The following is a 13,744-nucleotide window of genomic DNA, read 5'->3' as shown; positions in this document are numbered from 1 at the left end:
TCAACCTTGGGGCACTTTTATAGCATATATTCTACTACGTAGGTCTATTGGAATATATTATAGCTACCATTTAATATTCTTTTTGAGAAAAGTATTTGTGTCTATTGTTCAAAAATTACCAGCACACCCAATAGCCTAATGTTTTTAGTGTAAGCCTACTTGTTTACCAAAAACAAAACAGTGAACATGCCTGAACTATAAGATATTTTGGAGGGGGGAACAAAAATCAAGGTTGATATTACTCGTAAATGTTTTTTTTTTCTTGTCCAATCAAGTTGTAATTTTGTTAGTTACTGAAATTAACAACTATATATATATATATGTTTAGTTTATTTACAGGGGCAATGCACATTAATAAACATAAATGTAAACGTGCCAGAATTAGCCCAAAAGGCTATTTTTTATCTGTAGACCCTTGACAGAATGTTAAAGGTCATCCTAAAAACAGAGCCAGAGCATCACACGTATACACATCATATGGAGAGAAAAGAGAAAAATTACAAAAAAATTCACACACAGAGAAATCACTACTAAAATACAAAATATACGTGAATTATCTAAAACAAAGTAAACATGAGAAAAAGGAAAGAGAGAGAGAAAGATGGCAGCAGAAGAGAGCAACTTAGCCAAGAGCAATTAGTACAAAGAAGTCTATTGTCAAGAAAACAATACTAATGTTGACAGTGCTGAGTTGTCAGGAACCATTTTTTAAGATGAGACTGAAAATATATATATTGCCTATAGTTAATAATTTTACATATTATACATGCAATGCATACATTTAGAAAATATTTATCACCAAATGCTGTTAGACACCATAACTTAATGTGTGATTAAAATTATGTGGTTGGAATTCATTAAAATACTCTGTTTCTTCGCACAATAATTACATTTCTACACTGTCAAATTCCATGCAAGTTAAATAACTATAATTTTATTTATTTTTATTACATAAAAAGGCATCCATATGATACTACAGACTTTTTCATAGCATGCTGTTACTTCTAAGTAAACAGTTCAGTTTGTACTTAAAACTCACAGTAAAAACAGCTTCACCCAAATTATTTTTTATCATAATTTATTAATTTGATGCAACATTGATTTGATTGTACATTTTGCCAATTGTAAAGTAAACATGCTGCATTGTATATTGGATAATATTGTAGATTGTATTGCACATTGCTCAATATTCACACAGTATTACCGTGTATAAGTCCTGATTTTGTTATTATTATTTTTTTTATCCTTTGAGCACCTCTCTGAATATTTAAATGCTAGAGATGGAAAATGAAACTGTCCAGCTGGAAAAACGTTCAGGAGCAGTCTGTAAACATTGGTTCTCAGGCAGTTTCCAACAGGCACTTAATTGTAAATTACTGTAAAATGAAGCGGTATAATGTTTGTATTGTTATGGCACATTGGCTAGTAAGAGTAATTATAGAATAACCAAAAGTGATAGCTTTTAAAATATATAATTCTTTAAGGTAAATAGAAAACAAAATATATGCTTCAGGTTTCTTCAGACATGTGTCTCATTAACTTAATTTAAATAATTCATATTACCTTAACATTTGTCAAAATACCTGAATAAAGTCTTTGGGTTTCTATTTCTCACAGGCAGTTTACCAAATAATACAATAATTCCAGATGATTAAACATTGAAAATCATAATCACTAACATTCATTCCAGTCAAAATCACTTAACGTTTTGTTTACTTCCACCTCAGATTCAACATCTTCTGCAAGACCTTGAGCATCCTTATTACTTTCACACACGTCTGATCTTGCGTTCGGCCTTTGTTTTCTGGTTAACTTGACTCATCTCTGAATGAAAGGAAAGAGACAAAACAGCATCTTTTATCATATTCAAATAACCATAATGCATTTTAAAGTCAAGTCGAGATTGAGTCATGTTCATTAACCCAAAGATCATGTGGCACCTTATATTGGAGGCTGAAAGAGACATTTGATACATTTTGCTGATACAATATTTTTTCTGACATACTTGCAAAATCCAGAGTGTAACTGTCACCATTCACAGTGAAATTCATGGTTGCTTGGTTTTGTTGGTAACACTTCTCAATGTCAGCACTTGAGACTGAACAACTTCCCTGTTGAAAAACAATATCAAGATCAATGACAATGATTTTAATCTCTCTGTGGCCATAAATACAGTAGTCAGTGTCACGAATTAAGGGATAATGTGCATTCAGTCCATAATTATCACAAACTAAACCCTTACAGGGTGATCAGGTTTGGTATTGTATCTCCCTGAAGGCTTTATATTATAGTAATTACCGGTTGAATGTTCACTATCTCGATTATTACACTGCTATCAAAAACTGGAGTTCAAATTTCCATACATAACATTTGATACATAATATTTGTATTTTGTAACAATTATTGCATTATTTGTATTGTACCCTATCTTCAAAATTAAAAAATAAATAGTTGTTTCCTCGTTTCAAAAGACGTCACTGATTCAATTCAATTCCAACCATCTAGTACGTACATGTAGTACATTAATATTACTCCATATTTAAATATAATTACACCATAACAGGGACACCTTAAAGTAAAGTAACCAAAATGTGAAACACCAGCCTAAACTTGTTTGCTGATCTTAGATGGTCTCCGATTCTGGTCAAGCTGGTCTGTTAGCTGGTTTTAGAGAGGTTTTGAGTAACTTACAGCTGGTAGCTAAACACCAGATTGGTCCTAGTGTTATTTTAGTATCAAATTATCAGTTATTTTTCTATTTTTTTATGTTTTAGTAATTTTTCTGGCTTTTTGTATGCGTTTTTATTGATTTATGGTTTAATGTTTGGTTTTAGTTATTTTAGGAAGTCAATTATTATTTTTTTCTTTTCCAAGTAACAATTAAAACAAACAAACAAACAAAAATATTTGAAATATTAAATATGCATTCAAAGCCCTTATTAACATGTCCAAAAAAAGCATTCTGCATTTGTGAAAGAGAGATAGAAAAAGAAAGAAAGAAAGAAAGAAAGAAAGAAAAAGAAAAAGTTTTACCGTGTTCATGAAGGTGTGCCACTGATTTCTCCCTTTAAACTGCCACTCTGAAGTTTTATTTGTTGAAGGGCTCAAGTTTTTGAAGTTTTTTATTAATTGGGAGGTTATTCCATCGAATCTGTTCAGTGAACACATTAGTAGTGCTGGTTATATATGTGTGTGTGTGTGACCTCAGTGTATTTGAAATGACTAAATGGTGAAAAGTAGCCATTTTATATACAAACCCGATTCCAAAAAAGTTGGGACACTGTACAAATTACGAATAAAAAAGGAATGCAATAATTTACAAATCTTATAAACTTATATTTTATTCACAATAGAATATAGATAACATACCAAATGTTGAAAGTGAGACATTTTGAAATGTCATGCCAAATATTGGCTCATTTTGGATTTCATGAGAGCTACACATTCCAAAAAAGTTGGGACAGGTAGCAATAAGAGGCCGGAAAAGTTAAATGTACATATAAGGAACAGCTGGAGGACCAATTTGCAACTTATTAGGTCAATTGGCAACATGATTGGGTATAAAAAGAGCCTCTCAGAGTGGCAGTGTCTCTCAGATGGCAAGAGGATCACCAATTCCCCCAATGCTGCAGCGAAAAATAGTGGAGCAATATCAGAAAGGAGTTTCTCAGAGAAAAATTGCAAAGAGTTTGAAGTTATCATCATCTACAGTGCATAATATCATCCAAAGATTCAGAGAATCTGGAACAATCTCTGTGCGTAAGGGTCAAGGCCGGAAAACCATACTGGATGCCCGTGATCTTCGGGCCCTTAGACGGCACTGCATCACATACAGGAATGCTACTGTAATGGAAATCACAACATGGGCTCAGGAATACTTCCAGAAAACATTGTCGGTGAACACAATCCACCGTGCCATTCGCCATTGCCGGCTAAAACTCTATAGTTCAAAAAAGAAGCCATATCTAAACATGATCCAGAAGCGCAGGCGTTTTCTCTGGGCCAAGGCTTATTTAAAATGGACTGTGGCAAAGTGGAAAACTGTTCTGTGGTCAGACGAATCAATCAAAATTTGAAGTTCTTTTTGGAAAATTGGGAAGCCATGTCATCCGGACTAGAGGACAAGGACAACCCAAGTTGTTATCAGCGCTCAGTTCAGAAGCCTGCATCTCTGATGGTATGGGGTTGCATGAGTGCGTGTGGCATGGGCAGCTTACACATCTGGAAAGGCACCATCAATGCTGAAAGGTATATCCAAGTTCTAGAACAACATATGCTCCCATCCAGACGTTGTCTCTTTCAGGGAAAACCTTGCATTTTCCAACATGACAATGCCAGACCACATACTGCATCAATTACAACATCATGGCTGCGTAGGAGGAGGATCCGGGTACTGAAATGGCCAGCCTGCAGTCCAGATCTTTCACCCATAGAAAACATTTGGCGCATCAAAGAGGAAGACAGTTGAGCAACTAGAAGCCTGTATTAGACAAGAATGGGACAACATTCCTATTCCTAAACTTGAGCAACTTGTCTCCTCAGTCCCCAGACGTTTGCAGACTGTTATAAAAAGAAGAGGGGATGCCACACAGTGGTAAACATGGCCTTGTCCCAACTTTTTTGAGATGTGTTGATGCCATGAAATTTAAAATAAACTTATTTTTCCCTTAAAATGATACATTTTCTCAGTTTAAACATTTGATATGTCATCTATGTTGTATTCTGAATAAAATATTGAAATTTGAAACTTCCACATCATTGCATTCTGTTTTTATTCACAATTTGTACAGTGTCCTAACTTTTTTGGAATCGGGTTTGTATATGAATATCACTGTCTAAATTAAATTTAATCTTCATATAAAGACAAAGAGGCAAACATAAATCTGTTCAGTCAGCTCTTCATATTTACCCTCCACTTTGAGATGGTTCATATTTTGGGCGGCGTCTAACCCGCCTCTTACGGCCTGTTGATAAATTTCTCTGACACATTTCTGGAAACACAAACACACTTATGATTGTGATCTTTCCTGTTTATGGATTGGTATTTAAAGGAAACAGATGTGTGTGGGAGAATACAAAACAAACCTTTAAAGCTAATCTCGTACTGGATAGAGTCAATAGTGAACTTGACTGAGCCACGGCGGTTGTTTTGATATGCTGTCTCCAGTTCTGAGCTCTGAATTGGACTGGCTTTGCCCTATAGACACAGACACAATCAATAGATAGTCATTAAATATAATCAAACTCATTAATTTACATTTACACTTATTCATTTAGCTGACGCTTTTATCCAAAGCGACTTACAATTGCTATATATGTCAGAGGTCGCACGCCTCTGGAGCAACTAGGGGTTAAGTGTCTTGCTCAGGGACACATTGGTGTCTCACAGTGGATTCGAACCCGGGTCTCTCACACCAAAGGCATGTGTCTTATCCACTGCGCCATCACCACCGCCATCACCACCGCCATTATGCATTAATGCATAATATCACTTACAGTCAAACCAAAAATTATTCAGACACCAGATATAATTTTTGATATTTTTTACTAGTGGTTGCAGGACACTATAGTTCATTTACAGTGCCTGTAGAAAGTCTTCATACCCCTTCATTTTTATCACATTTTGTTATGTTAAACTGCTATAAATGACTCCCCCCACATAAATCTACACCCCACTCACCATAATGACAAAGCAAAAACTGGATTTATCACAACTTTGCAAATTTATTAAAAAGGAAACACTGATAAAATGACATTGCACAAGTCTTCATACCCTTTGCTTTGACACTTGAAACTTAGATCAGGAGCATTCCATGGATCGACTTTGAGATGTTTCTATACTCCGCCTGGAGTTGGCAAATTCAGTTGATTGGACATGATTTGGAAAGGCACACACACAAGTCTATCCCATGGCACTTCTCGTAAAGAGTAGGGGTGTAACCCCGGTGTCCTGGCCAAATTCCCTCCACTGGCCTCTATCATGCCTCCTAATAATCCCCATACACTTGATTGGCTCTATGACTCTCTCTCCTCTCCACCTGTAGCTGGTGTGTGGTGAGCGCACTGGCGCCGTTGTCCTGTGGCTGCCGTCGCATCATCCAAGTGGATGCTGCACACTGGTGGTGGTTGAGGAGAGACCCCCCCACATGATTGTAAAGCGCTTTGGGTGTACAGCAATACACAATAAAGCGCTATATAAATGCATCATTCATTCATTCATTCATTCATTCATTCATATATAACATTTAACAGCTGAAATGGATGTCAGAGAAAAACTAAGCCATGAGGTCAAAGGAATGGCCTGTAGAGCTGAGAGACAGAATTGTGCTGAGATGGATCAGGGGAAGACTACAAAAAAAAAAAAAATGCTGTGTTAGAGCATTTGGCCTCCATAATCCTTAATGTATGAAGTTTGAAACAATCAGGACTCTTCCTAGATCTAGCTTCCCAAATACAGCTAAATACAGAGATATCCTTAATGAAAACCTGGTTTAGAGCGCTCAGAACCTCAGACTGGGCTAAAGGGTGACGCAACGGCAAAGGAAGCGCCGTGAAAAGACGAAGTCAGGGTCCAAGTGCAGGGAAGGTGCTTTTAATTGAAACAAAAAGGCCAACACGGCACAAAAAAACAAAACAGAAAAGGACTAGAACAAACACTAGTAATGCAATCACTGCAACACATTTACCACTAACAAATACCAAATATACACATGAAATCACAAATAATAATTAATGCAACCAGGCCGAGTGGTGAGAGAAGGGAGACTATATACTCTGTGGCAATGGGGAACAGGTGCGGGTGTAATGACTGTAATAATGTGACAGGTGTGTGTAATGTGGCAGCTGAGTGGAGTTAGGGGAATGCAGTCTGGGAGGAAGGGAGATGGTGACCTCTGGTGGAGAAAGGCAGAACTGCAGGGCCCGGACTCATGACAGATAGTTCACCTTTCAACATGACAATCACCCTACGCACACAGCCAAGACAATGCAGGAGTGGCTTAGGGACGACTCTATGAATGTCCTCGAGTGGCCCAGCCAGAGCTGGGACTTGGAACCTATCAGACATCTTTGGAGAAACCTATAAATTGCTGTCCACCGATGGTCCCCAGCCAAACTGGCAGAGCTTGAGATGATCTTAAGAGAAGAATAGCAAAAAAAAACAAATGCAGATGTGCAAAGCTTGTTGCATCATACATTTACATTTACATTTAGCCATTTGGCAGACGCTTTTATCCAAAGCGACTTACAATTGGGGAATACAAAAAGCGATTCGTCTTGAAGAGGCAGTCAGACAGAGGAAGTGCTCGTAACACCAAGTCTCAGTCATTGTTCAAATAAGTACAAACTAGTAGGTGGAGAGAAAGATAGAGGGAAAGTTGTTTTTTTTTTTTTTTTTTTTTTTGAGTTTAGGATGAAGTCAAGTACTGCCGAAAGAGATGAGTTTTCAGTTGTTGCTTGAAGGTTGCCAGAGATCCGGCGTTCCGGATAGGGGTGGGAAGATTATTCCACCAGCCAGGAATGGTGAACTAGAATGTTCTGGAGAGTGATTTTGAGCCTCTCTGTGATGGTACCACAAGGCGTCGCTCACTAGCAGATCTCAAACTTCTGGAGGGGATGTAGGTTCGTAATAGTGAGTGGAAGTAGGAGGGTGCAGAGCCTGTGGTAGATCTGTACGCAAGCATCAGTGACTTGAACTGGATGCGAGCTGCCACTGGTAGCCAGTGCAAAGAGATGAAGAGAGGTCATACCCCAAAAGACTTTAATAAAGACTTAAAGTCTTTAATTGTTTCCAAAGTGCTTTAACTAAGTTTTGAGTTAAGGGTATGAAGACTTGTGCAATGTCATTTTTTCAGTGTTTCCTTTTTAATAAATTTGCAAAGTTGTGATAAATCCAGTTTTTGCTTTTTCATTATGGTGAGTAGGGTGTAGATTTATGTGGGAAAAAAAATTATTTAAAGCAGATTAACATAACGCAACATAACAAAATGTTAATAAAATGAAGGGGTATGCATGAAGACTTTCTATAGGCACTGTATGTAAGTGAGGATAGCAAAATAAAGTAAACCGTGACACATTATTCCCAAAAATTCTTCATACAGTGGACTACCAGTAAAATTTATAAAAATTTGGGACCAAAAATTATTCAGACAATTTGACCTGATCATGTTTTTCTTTCATTGCTAATGCAACCTTTTTAGGTTGCATTAGCATAAACTGCATAAACTGATAACTAACATTTAGCCTTAATAAGATAACGCAGTCTGCCATTTTATTCCAAAATACAACATTGTTATTACCATTACTGTCATTTTCACCACACTTTTGTTTTTGAAAAATTATGGTTCAGACAAATGAGCAAAATGTCTCCTGTGAAATCATGTATATCCCACTTGGATATTAATAGTAGATAAATTAAATTAAAAGGAAACTGTGCATAGGTCATATCCATTTATGTGAAACTCACCTTGTCTCCATACTGACACCAGCTGTGGTCAGCTCTGTAATACCACAGCCATTCTGGGTCTTTTGAGCTCATACGCCGCACCTTAATATTTGTTTTCCGAAGAACTTTCATTTTAGTGAAATCAATTGATATAGCCCTATAATACAAATGAGAAAAAGTCAAATAATTCCTTTAAAATTACAGCAGCTGCAATAATTTTTGAAGCACATAGTAACAGAGGAGGAGTTTTATGGTATGTTATAGTGAACAGGAATGAAATGTGGGAAAATAATGACAGAATATTAATTTGGGGTGACTAATTCATCTTTAAAAGTCTTTTTCATCTTTTTGCACATACCCAGCTTGGGTGTTATAGATCTTGATTCCTTTAGTGTTGGGAAGTGAATACTGGGCTTCTAGAATGTGATCATTGGAAATGTTCTCCCAGCCACTTCTAAAATTCAGTTGCCATCTGTAGGGCCCATCAAATTTTTCACTAGTCTCTATATGTGATTAAAAAATATAAAATCATTAGTGAGGCAGACTAATTGATTCAGCAATCAAAAAAAGTGCAATAAAAAGCAAGGGTGTAAAATATGAATGATTGTACTTAATTACACAATAGTCCTCAAATATGATTGGCTATGCAATCTATCTATCTCTCTCTCTCTATACACACACACACACACACACACACGTGCATCTCAAAAAAATTTGAATAACTTATTTCAAAAAGTGAACCTTTCATATATTCTAGATTCATTACATGTAAAGTAAAACATTTCAAAACATTTTTTTTGTTTGTTTTAATTTTGATGATTAGAGTTTACAGCTCATGAAAGTCAAAAATCCAGTATCTCTAAATATTAGAATATGCAAAAATTTACTTTCATCTGAAAAGAGGACTTTGGACCACTGAGCAACAGTCCAGTTATTTTTCTCCACAGCCCAGGTAAGACGCTTCTGACGTTGTTTCTGGTTCAGAAGTGGCTTGGTAGCTCTTTTCCTGAAGACGTCTGAGCGTGGTGACTCTTGATGCACTGACTCCAGCTTCAGTCCACTCCTTGTGAAGCTCTCCCAAGTGTTTGAATCAGCTTTGCTTGACAGTATTCTCAAGCTTGCGGTCATCCCTGTTGTTTGTGCACCTTTTCCTACCCAAATTCTTCCTTCCAGTCAACTTTGCATTTAATATGCTTTGATACAGCACTCTGTAAACAGCCACCCCTTTCAGTAATGGCCCTCTGTGACTTACCCTCTTTGTGGAGGGCGTCAATGTTCGTCTTCTGGATCATTGCCAAGTCAGCAGTCTTCCCCGTTATTGTGGTTTCAAAAAACAAGAGATACCCGGAATTTATACTGTAGGGATGGACGTTTAATGAAACTCAAATATAAATATTCTAATATTTAGAGATACTGGGTTTTTGACTTTCATGAGCTGTAAGCTCTAATCATCAAAATAAAAAAAATTAAAATAAAAAAAAAACTTGAAATGTTTTACTTTATATGTAATGAATCTAGAATATATGAAAGTTTCACTTTTTGAAATACGTTACAAAAAAATAACTTTTCACGATATTCAAATTTTTTGAGATGCACACACACACACATATACACACACATATATACATACATATACATATATACATATTCTGCACTCTATCAGAAAATCCTGAAGCAGAATGTTCGACCTCAAGCTCAAGCGCACTTGGGTTATGCAGCAGGACAATGATCCCAAACACACCAGCAAGTCCACCTCTGAATGGCTCGAGAAAAACAAAATGAAGGTTTTGGAGTGGCCAAATCAAAGTCCGGATTTAAATCTGATTGAGATGCTGTGGCATGACCTTAAACAGTCCATTCATGCTCGAAAACCCTGCAATGTTGCTGAATTAAAACAATTCTGCAAAGAAGAGTGGGCCAAAATCCCTTCACAGCGCTGTAACAGACTCATTGCCAGTTATCGCAAACGCTTGATTGCAGTTGTTGCTGCAAAGGGAGGCACAACCAGTTATTAGATTTAGGGGGCAATTACTTTTTCACATAGTGCCAGGCAGGTTTGGACGGCTTTTTTCCCTTAATAAATGAAATCATTATTTCAAAACTGTATTTTGTATTTACTCGTCTTATCTTTGTGTAATATTAAAATTAGTTTGATCTGAATAACTCAAGTGTGAAAAATATGCAAAAATATATATATACAGTAAGGGGGCAAAAACTGTCACACTACTTTTAAGTTTAAAGTCGGCATGAAATCAAAATTTACAATTCAATTACAAACTCGGTCCTGGAGGGCCGGTGTCCTGCAGAGTTTAGCTCCAACTTCAACAAAAACAAGTCCCGCCCTCTCATTTCAGATGTCGCTTAATGTTTTGTGGAAGATATATACTTTTTATTGAGTGTTGTTGATACAGTTCATTTTTACATGTAGAATTTTTCAGTATACTTTTACACCCCTATACACAAATACCTTCAGATGAGGGTCTGCTTCTTCGTCTGCCCTGTCCTGACGATGAACTCTGACTGTTGTGGTTGAGACGACACCCAGCACCAAACTTGCACGAACCCTTCAGGAAGTCCTTGCATATGTGCTCATCCCTACACTTGTCCCCAAAACGGCAGCGACCACGATTGTAATGCATACAAACTTTCTGCTTGAACACAAGACATCATAATTGATTAACATGTATTCACCTATTAAGCTCCAGCTGTATTCACATTAAATACTCTGGTTCTTACTAATCATCTTTTGAACAGTGAGACTGCCATCAGCTTTCCTTTGAAATGTCTTAAGAGATGTACCTTGCAAGATGTTTGTGCATCATCTTCAGTATCAGATCCAGAATCGCTGGCTGCCTCAGAATCTGTGTCACTGTCACTGAACTCTGGGGAACTTTCACTTGATTGCTGGCGGCTGCCTTCATCTAGGAAGAAAAAATATTATCAGAACAATTTGAATCAATATACAATTTGGAGAAAATGAAAGCTATACAGTTTTGACTAAAGGTCCTTTCCTTGCATACGGAGTCCGAAATTTTCACACGTTAAAAATTAAATACGACCTCACGTTGTGTCATTCACTTTTACACACTGCCTTTGAAACTTTCATCAGGTTCGATTTTCTGCATTTTCTCATCCGTAGCAAACATTTTGATAGGAAAGGATGCCATATGAAAATTTCTGACTTTAAGTTACTACGGTAAAGTTAGTTTGATGTTTGACATTCATTAGATATTTGGTTTCATATCAATTAAACTCTTTGCGCCTGTTATGTTTTTAGCCCAAATTATGTCAGATAGACATAAATATGTCCTTTACGTTGCACAAGGCTTAATTTCTAGAAAAAAATAAATAATAATTAACCGTATAAATTAATTAAACAATTAAACTACATGACATTTTACTATAAAGCCAATACTAAAATGTTCCGAAAAAACATCCTTGCTATTGCACAAGACTCCGTTTGTCACGATCCCTGTTCCGTCTCCTGTGTTATGCTGTGGACTCTTATTTTGAAGTGGTTCAAAGGCTTGATTTTCAGACTATAAATCAGATTTTTTTTCATATGGCACTGAACCCATTTAAATCCATTAAACTTGAACACCATTTAAGCTGAAGATATCTAACCAACTGTGTTACTCTAAATATTATTCTGTTTGATGCAGAAGGCTTTTGTCCTGATCATTAATCTATGTGTGTGTGTATATATACACACAGTATCTCACAGAAGTGAGTACACCCCTCACATTTTTGTAAATATTCTATTATATCTTTTCATGTGACAACACTGAAGAAATGACACTTTGCTACAATGTAAAGTAGTGAGTGTACAGCTTGTATAACAGTAAATTTGCTGTCAATTAAAAATAACTCAACACACAACCATTACTGGCCACAAAAGTAAATACACCCCAAAGTGAAAATGTCCAAATTGGGCCCAATTAGCCATTTTCTATTGTTTAATTTTTAAGAAATTAAGCCATGTGCAACGTAAAGGACATATTCATGTCTATTTGACATAATTTTGACTAAAAACATAACAGGCGCAGAGTTGAATTGATACGAAATCAAACTAACTTTACCGCAGTCTTTAACTTTCGGTGTGTAAATGCGATTGTGAACGTGAGGTCGTATTTATTACATGTCGGACTCGGTGTGCAATGAAACGGAGTAACTTTACAGGGGTTTGTGCGCTGGTTCCCATTGTGACAACAATGTCTTTAAGACTGACTTCGCGAAACAAACATACCCTGTGAAATAAACACTGTAGTAAAACGTTTAACAAGCGGTTTTAGAAAAATAATATTTATAAAAGAGGACGACACATTAACCGAGAGAGTGTTAAACGAAACCACAGAAAAGCTGTAAGATCACTATAATAGTTACTTGAGATTGATACATTGCTGAAAAGACTGTCTTCTCTAGGTTTGTAGACAACTTTGTGTTTATTTGATATCAGAATATAGCCTATGAAACTCACCCGAATCCTCCTGATAGTTAGAAGCCATATTCATAAATAATAGCACACGACCTATTTCCTTTCAGTTTCATTTTCTCTTAAACATAACTGCATGCTCGCATTTTCCCGCGGGGCCGGATGCATTTGTCATTTTTATTTAATTTATTTATTTTTTAAAATGTGTACAGGTATTATTTATAAAGTTTTAGTTTTTAGTTTTGGATCTGTTTTAGTTGTTTTAATACTACAATTGATTGCTTCTGTTGTCCTCATTTGTAAGTCGCTTTGAATAAAAGTGTCTGCTAAATGGCTAAATAATAATAATAATCTAATTACAAGTAATTATATTTTTTGAATACTACCCAGCACTGATGTAGCCTTATTACATTACACTAGTAAAAAAATTGCATAAATTAAATATGTCTCTAAGCATATCCTGAATAACATTATTAAACAGCCTTGCTCCTCTACGTTTTAAGGGAAAATAACTTTTTAAACAAATTCAATTTATTTACCTATTTTATTATTATTATTTATTTATTTTATGTTTTATTATGTCGAACATTTCTGAGATGCATTTTTTGGAAAATATTTTCATAGGCAGAGCAAAATTAGACAAAGTAACTGGGAATAAATTGTAATTAATACATGGGAATATAAATAATAACAACAGTAGCCTACTCCACGTACTTCTTGAACTGATCACTAGATGGCAGCAAAACTCCCCTGCAGTCATTCATCCTGCCTTCAGCTTTCAAACAGGATACATTAGAAATACAAACCATGTTGTTAATGTCACTTCTCGTTGGAACAGAACAGTTTATCTTCTGTTAACTGTAACAGAA

General features: G+C 36.1%; 1 protein-coding gene across 1 annotated transcript; it reads right to left on the bottom strand.

Annotated features, from left to right (window-relative positions):
- Positions 1–314: 314 nt before the first annotated feature.
- LOC306861102 (uncharacterized protein) lies at positions 315–13,005 on the bottom strand. The gene is made up of 10 exons (XM_079403192.1): positions 12,921–13,005; positions 11,243–11,364; positions 10,911–11,091; positions 8,802–8,946; positions 8,465–8,600; positions 5,086–5,197; positions 4,910–4,991; positions 3,034–3,151; positions 2,006–2,111; positions 315–1,824 (listed from the first exon to the last, which is right to left on the bottom strand). The coding sequence occupies exons 1-10, from the start codon at positions 12,952–12,954 to the stop codon at positions 1,769–1,771; spliced, it is 1,092 nt and encodes a 363-aa protein (XP_079259318.1). The 5' UTR covers positions 12,955–13,005; the 3' UTR covers positions 315–1,768.
- Between the last annotated feature and the right edge of the window lie 739 nt (positions 13,006–13,744).

Source organism: Barbus barbus (assembly GCF_936440315.1).
Source record: "Barbus barbus genome assembly, chromosome: 42".
Taxonomy (NCBI): Eukaryota; Metazoa; Chordata; class Actinopteri; order Cypriniformes; family Cyprinidae; genus Barbus; species Barbus barbus.
This window is presented reverse-complemented; position numbering and strand designations above follow the sequence as displayed.

Coding starts and splice junctions, on each gene's coding strand:
- LOC306861102 (XM_079403192.1), bottom strand. CDS start 12,954: ATGAATATGGCTTCTAACTATCAGGAGGATTCGG. Junction 8,947..10,910: donor AAGCAGACCCTCATCTGAAG/GTATTTGTGTAT, acceptor AATCACATATAG/AGACTAGTGAAAAATTTGAT. Junction 4,992..5,085: donor GTACGAGATTAGCTTTAAAG/GTTTGTTTTGTA, acceptor TTGTGTTTCCAG/AAATGTGTCAGAGAAATTTA.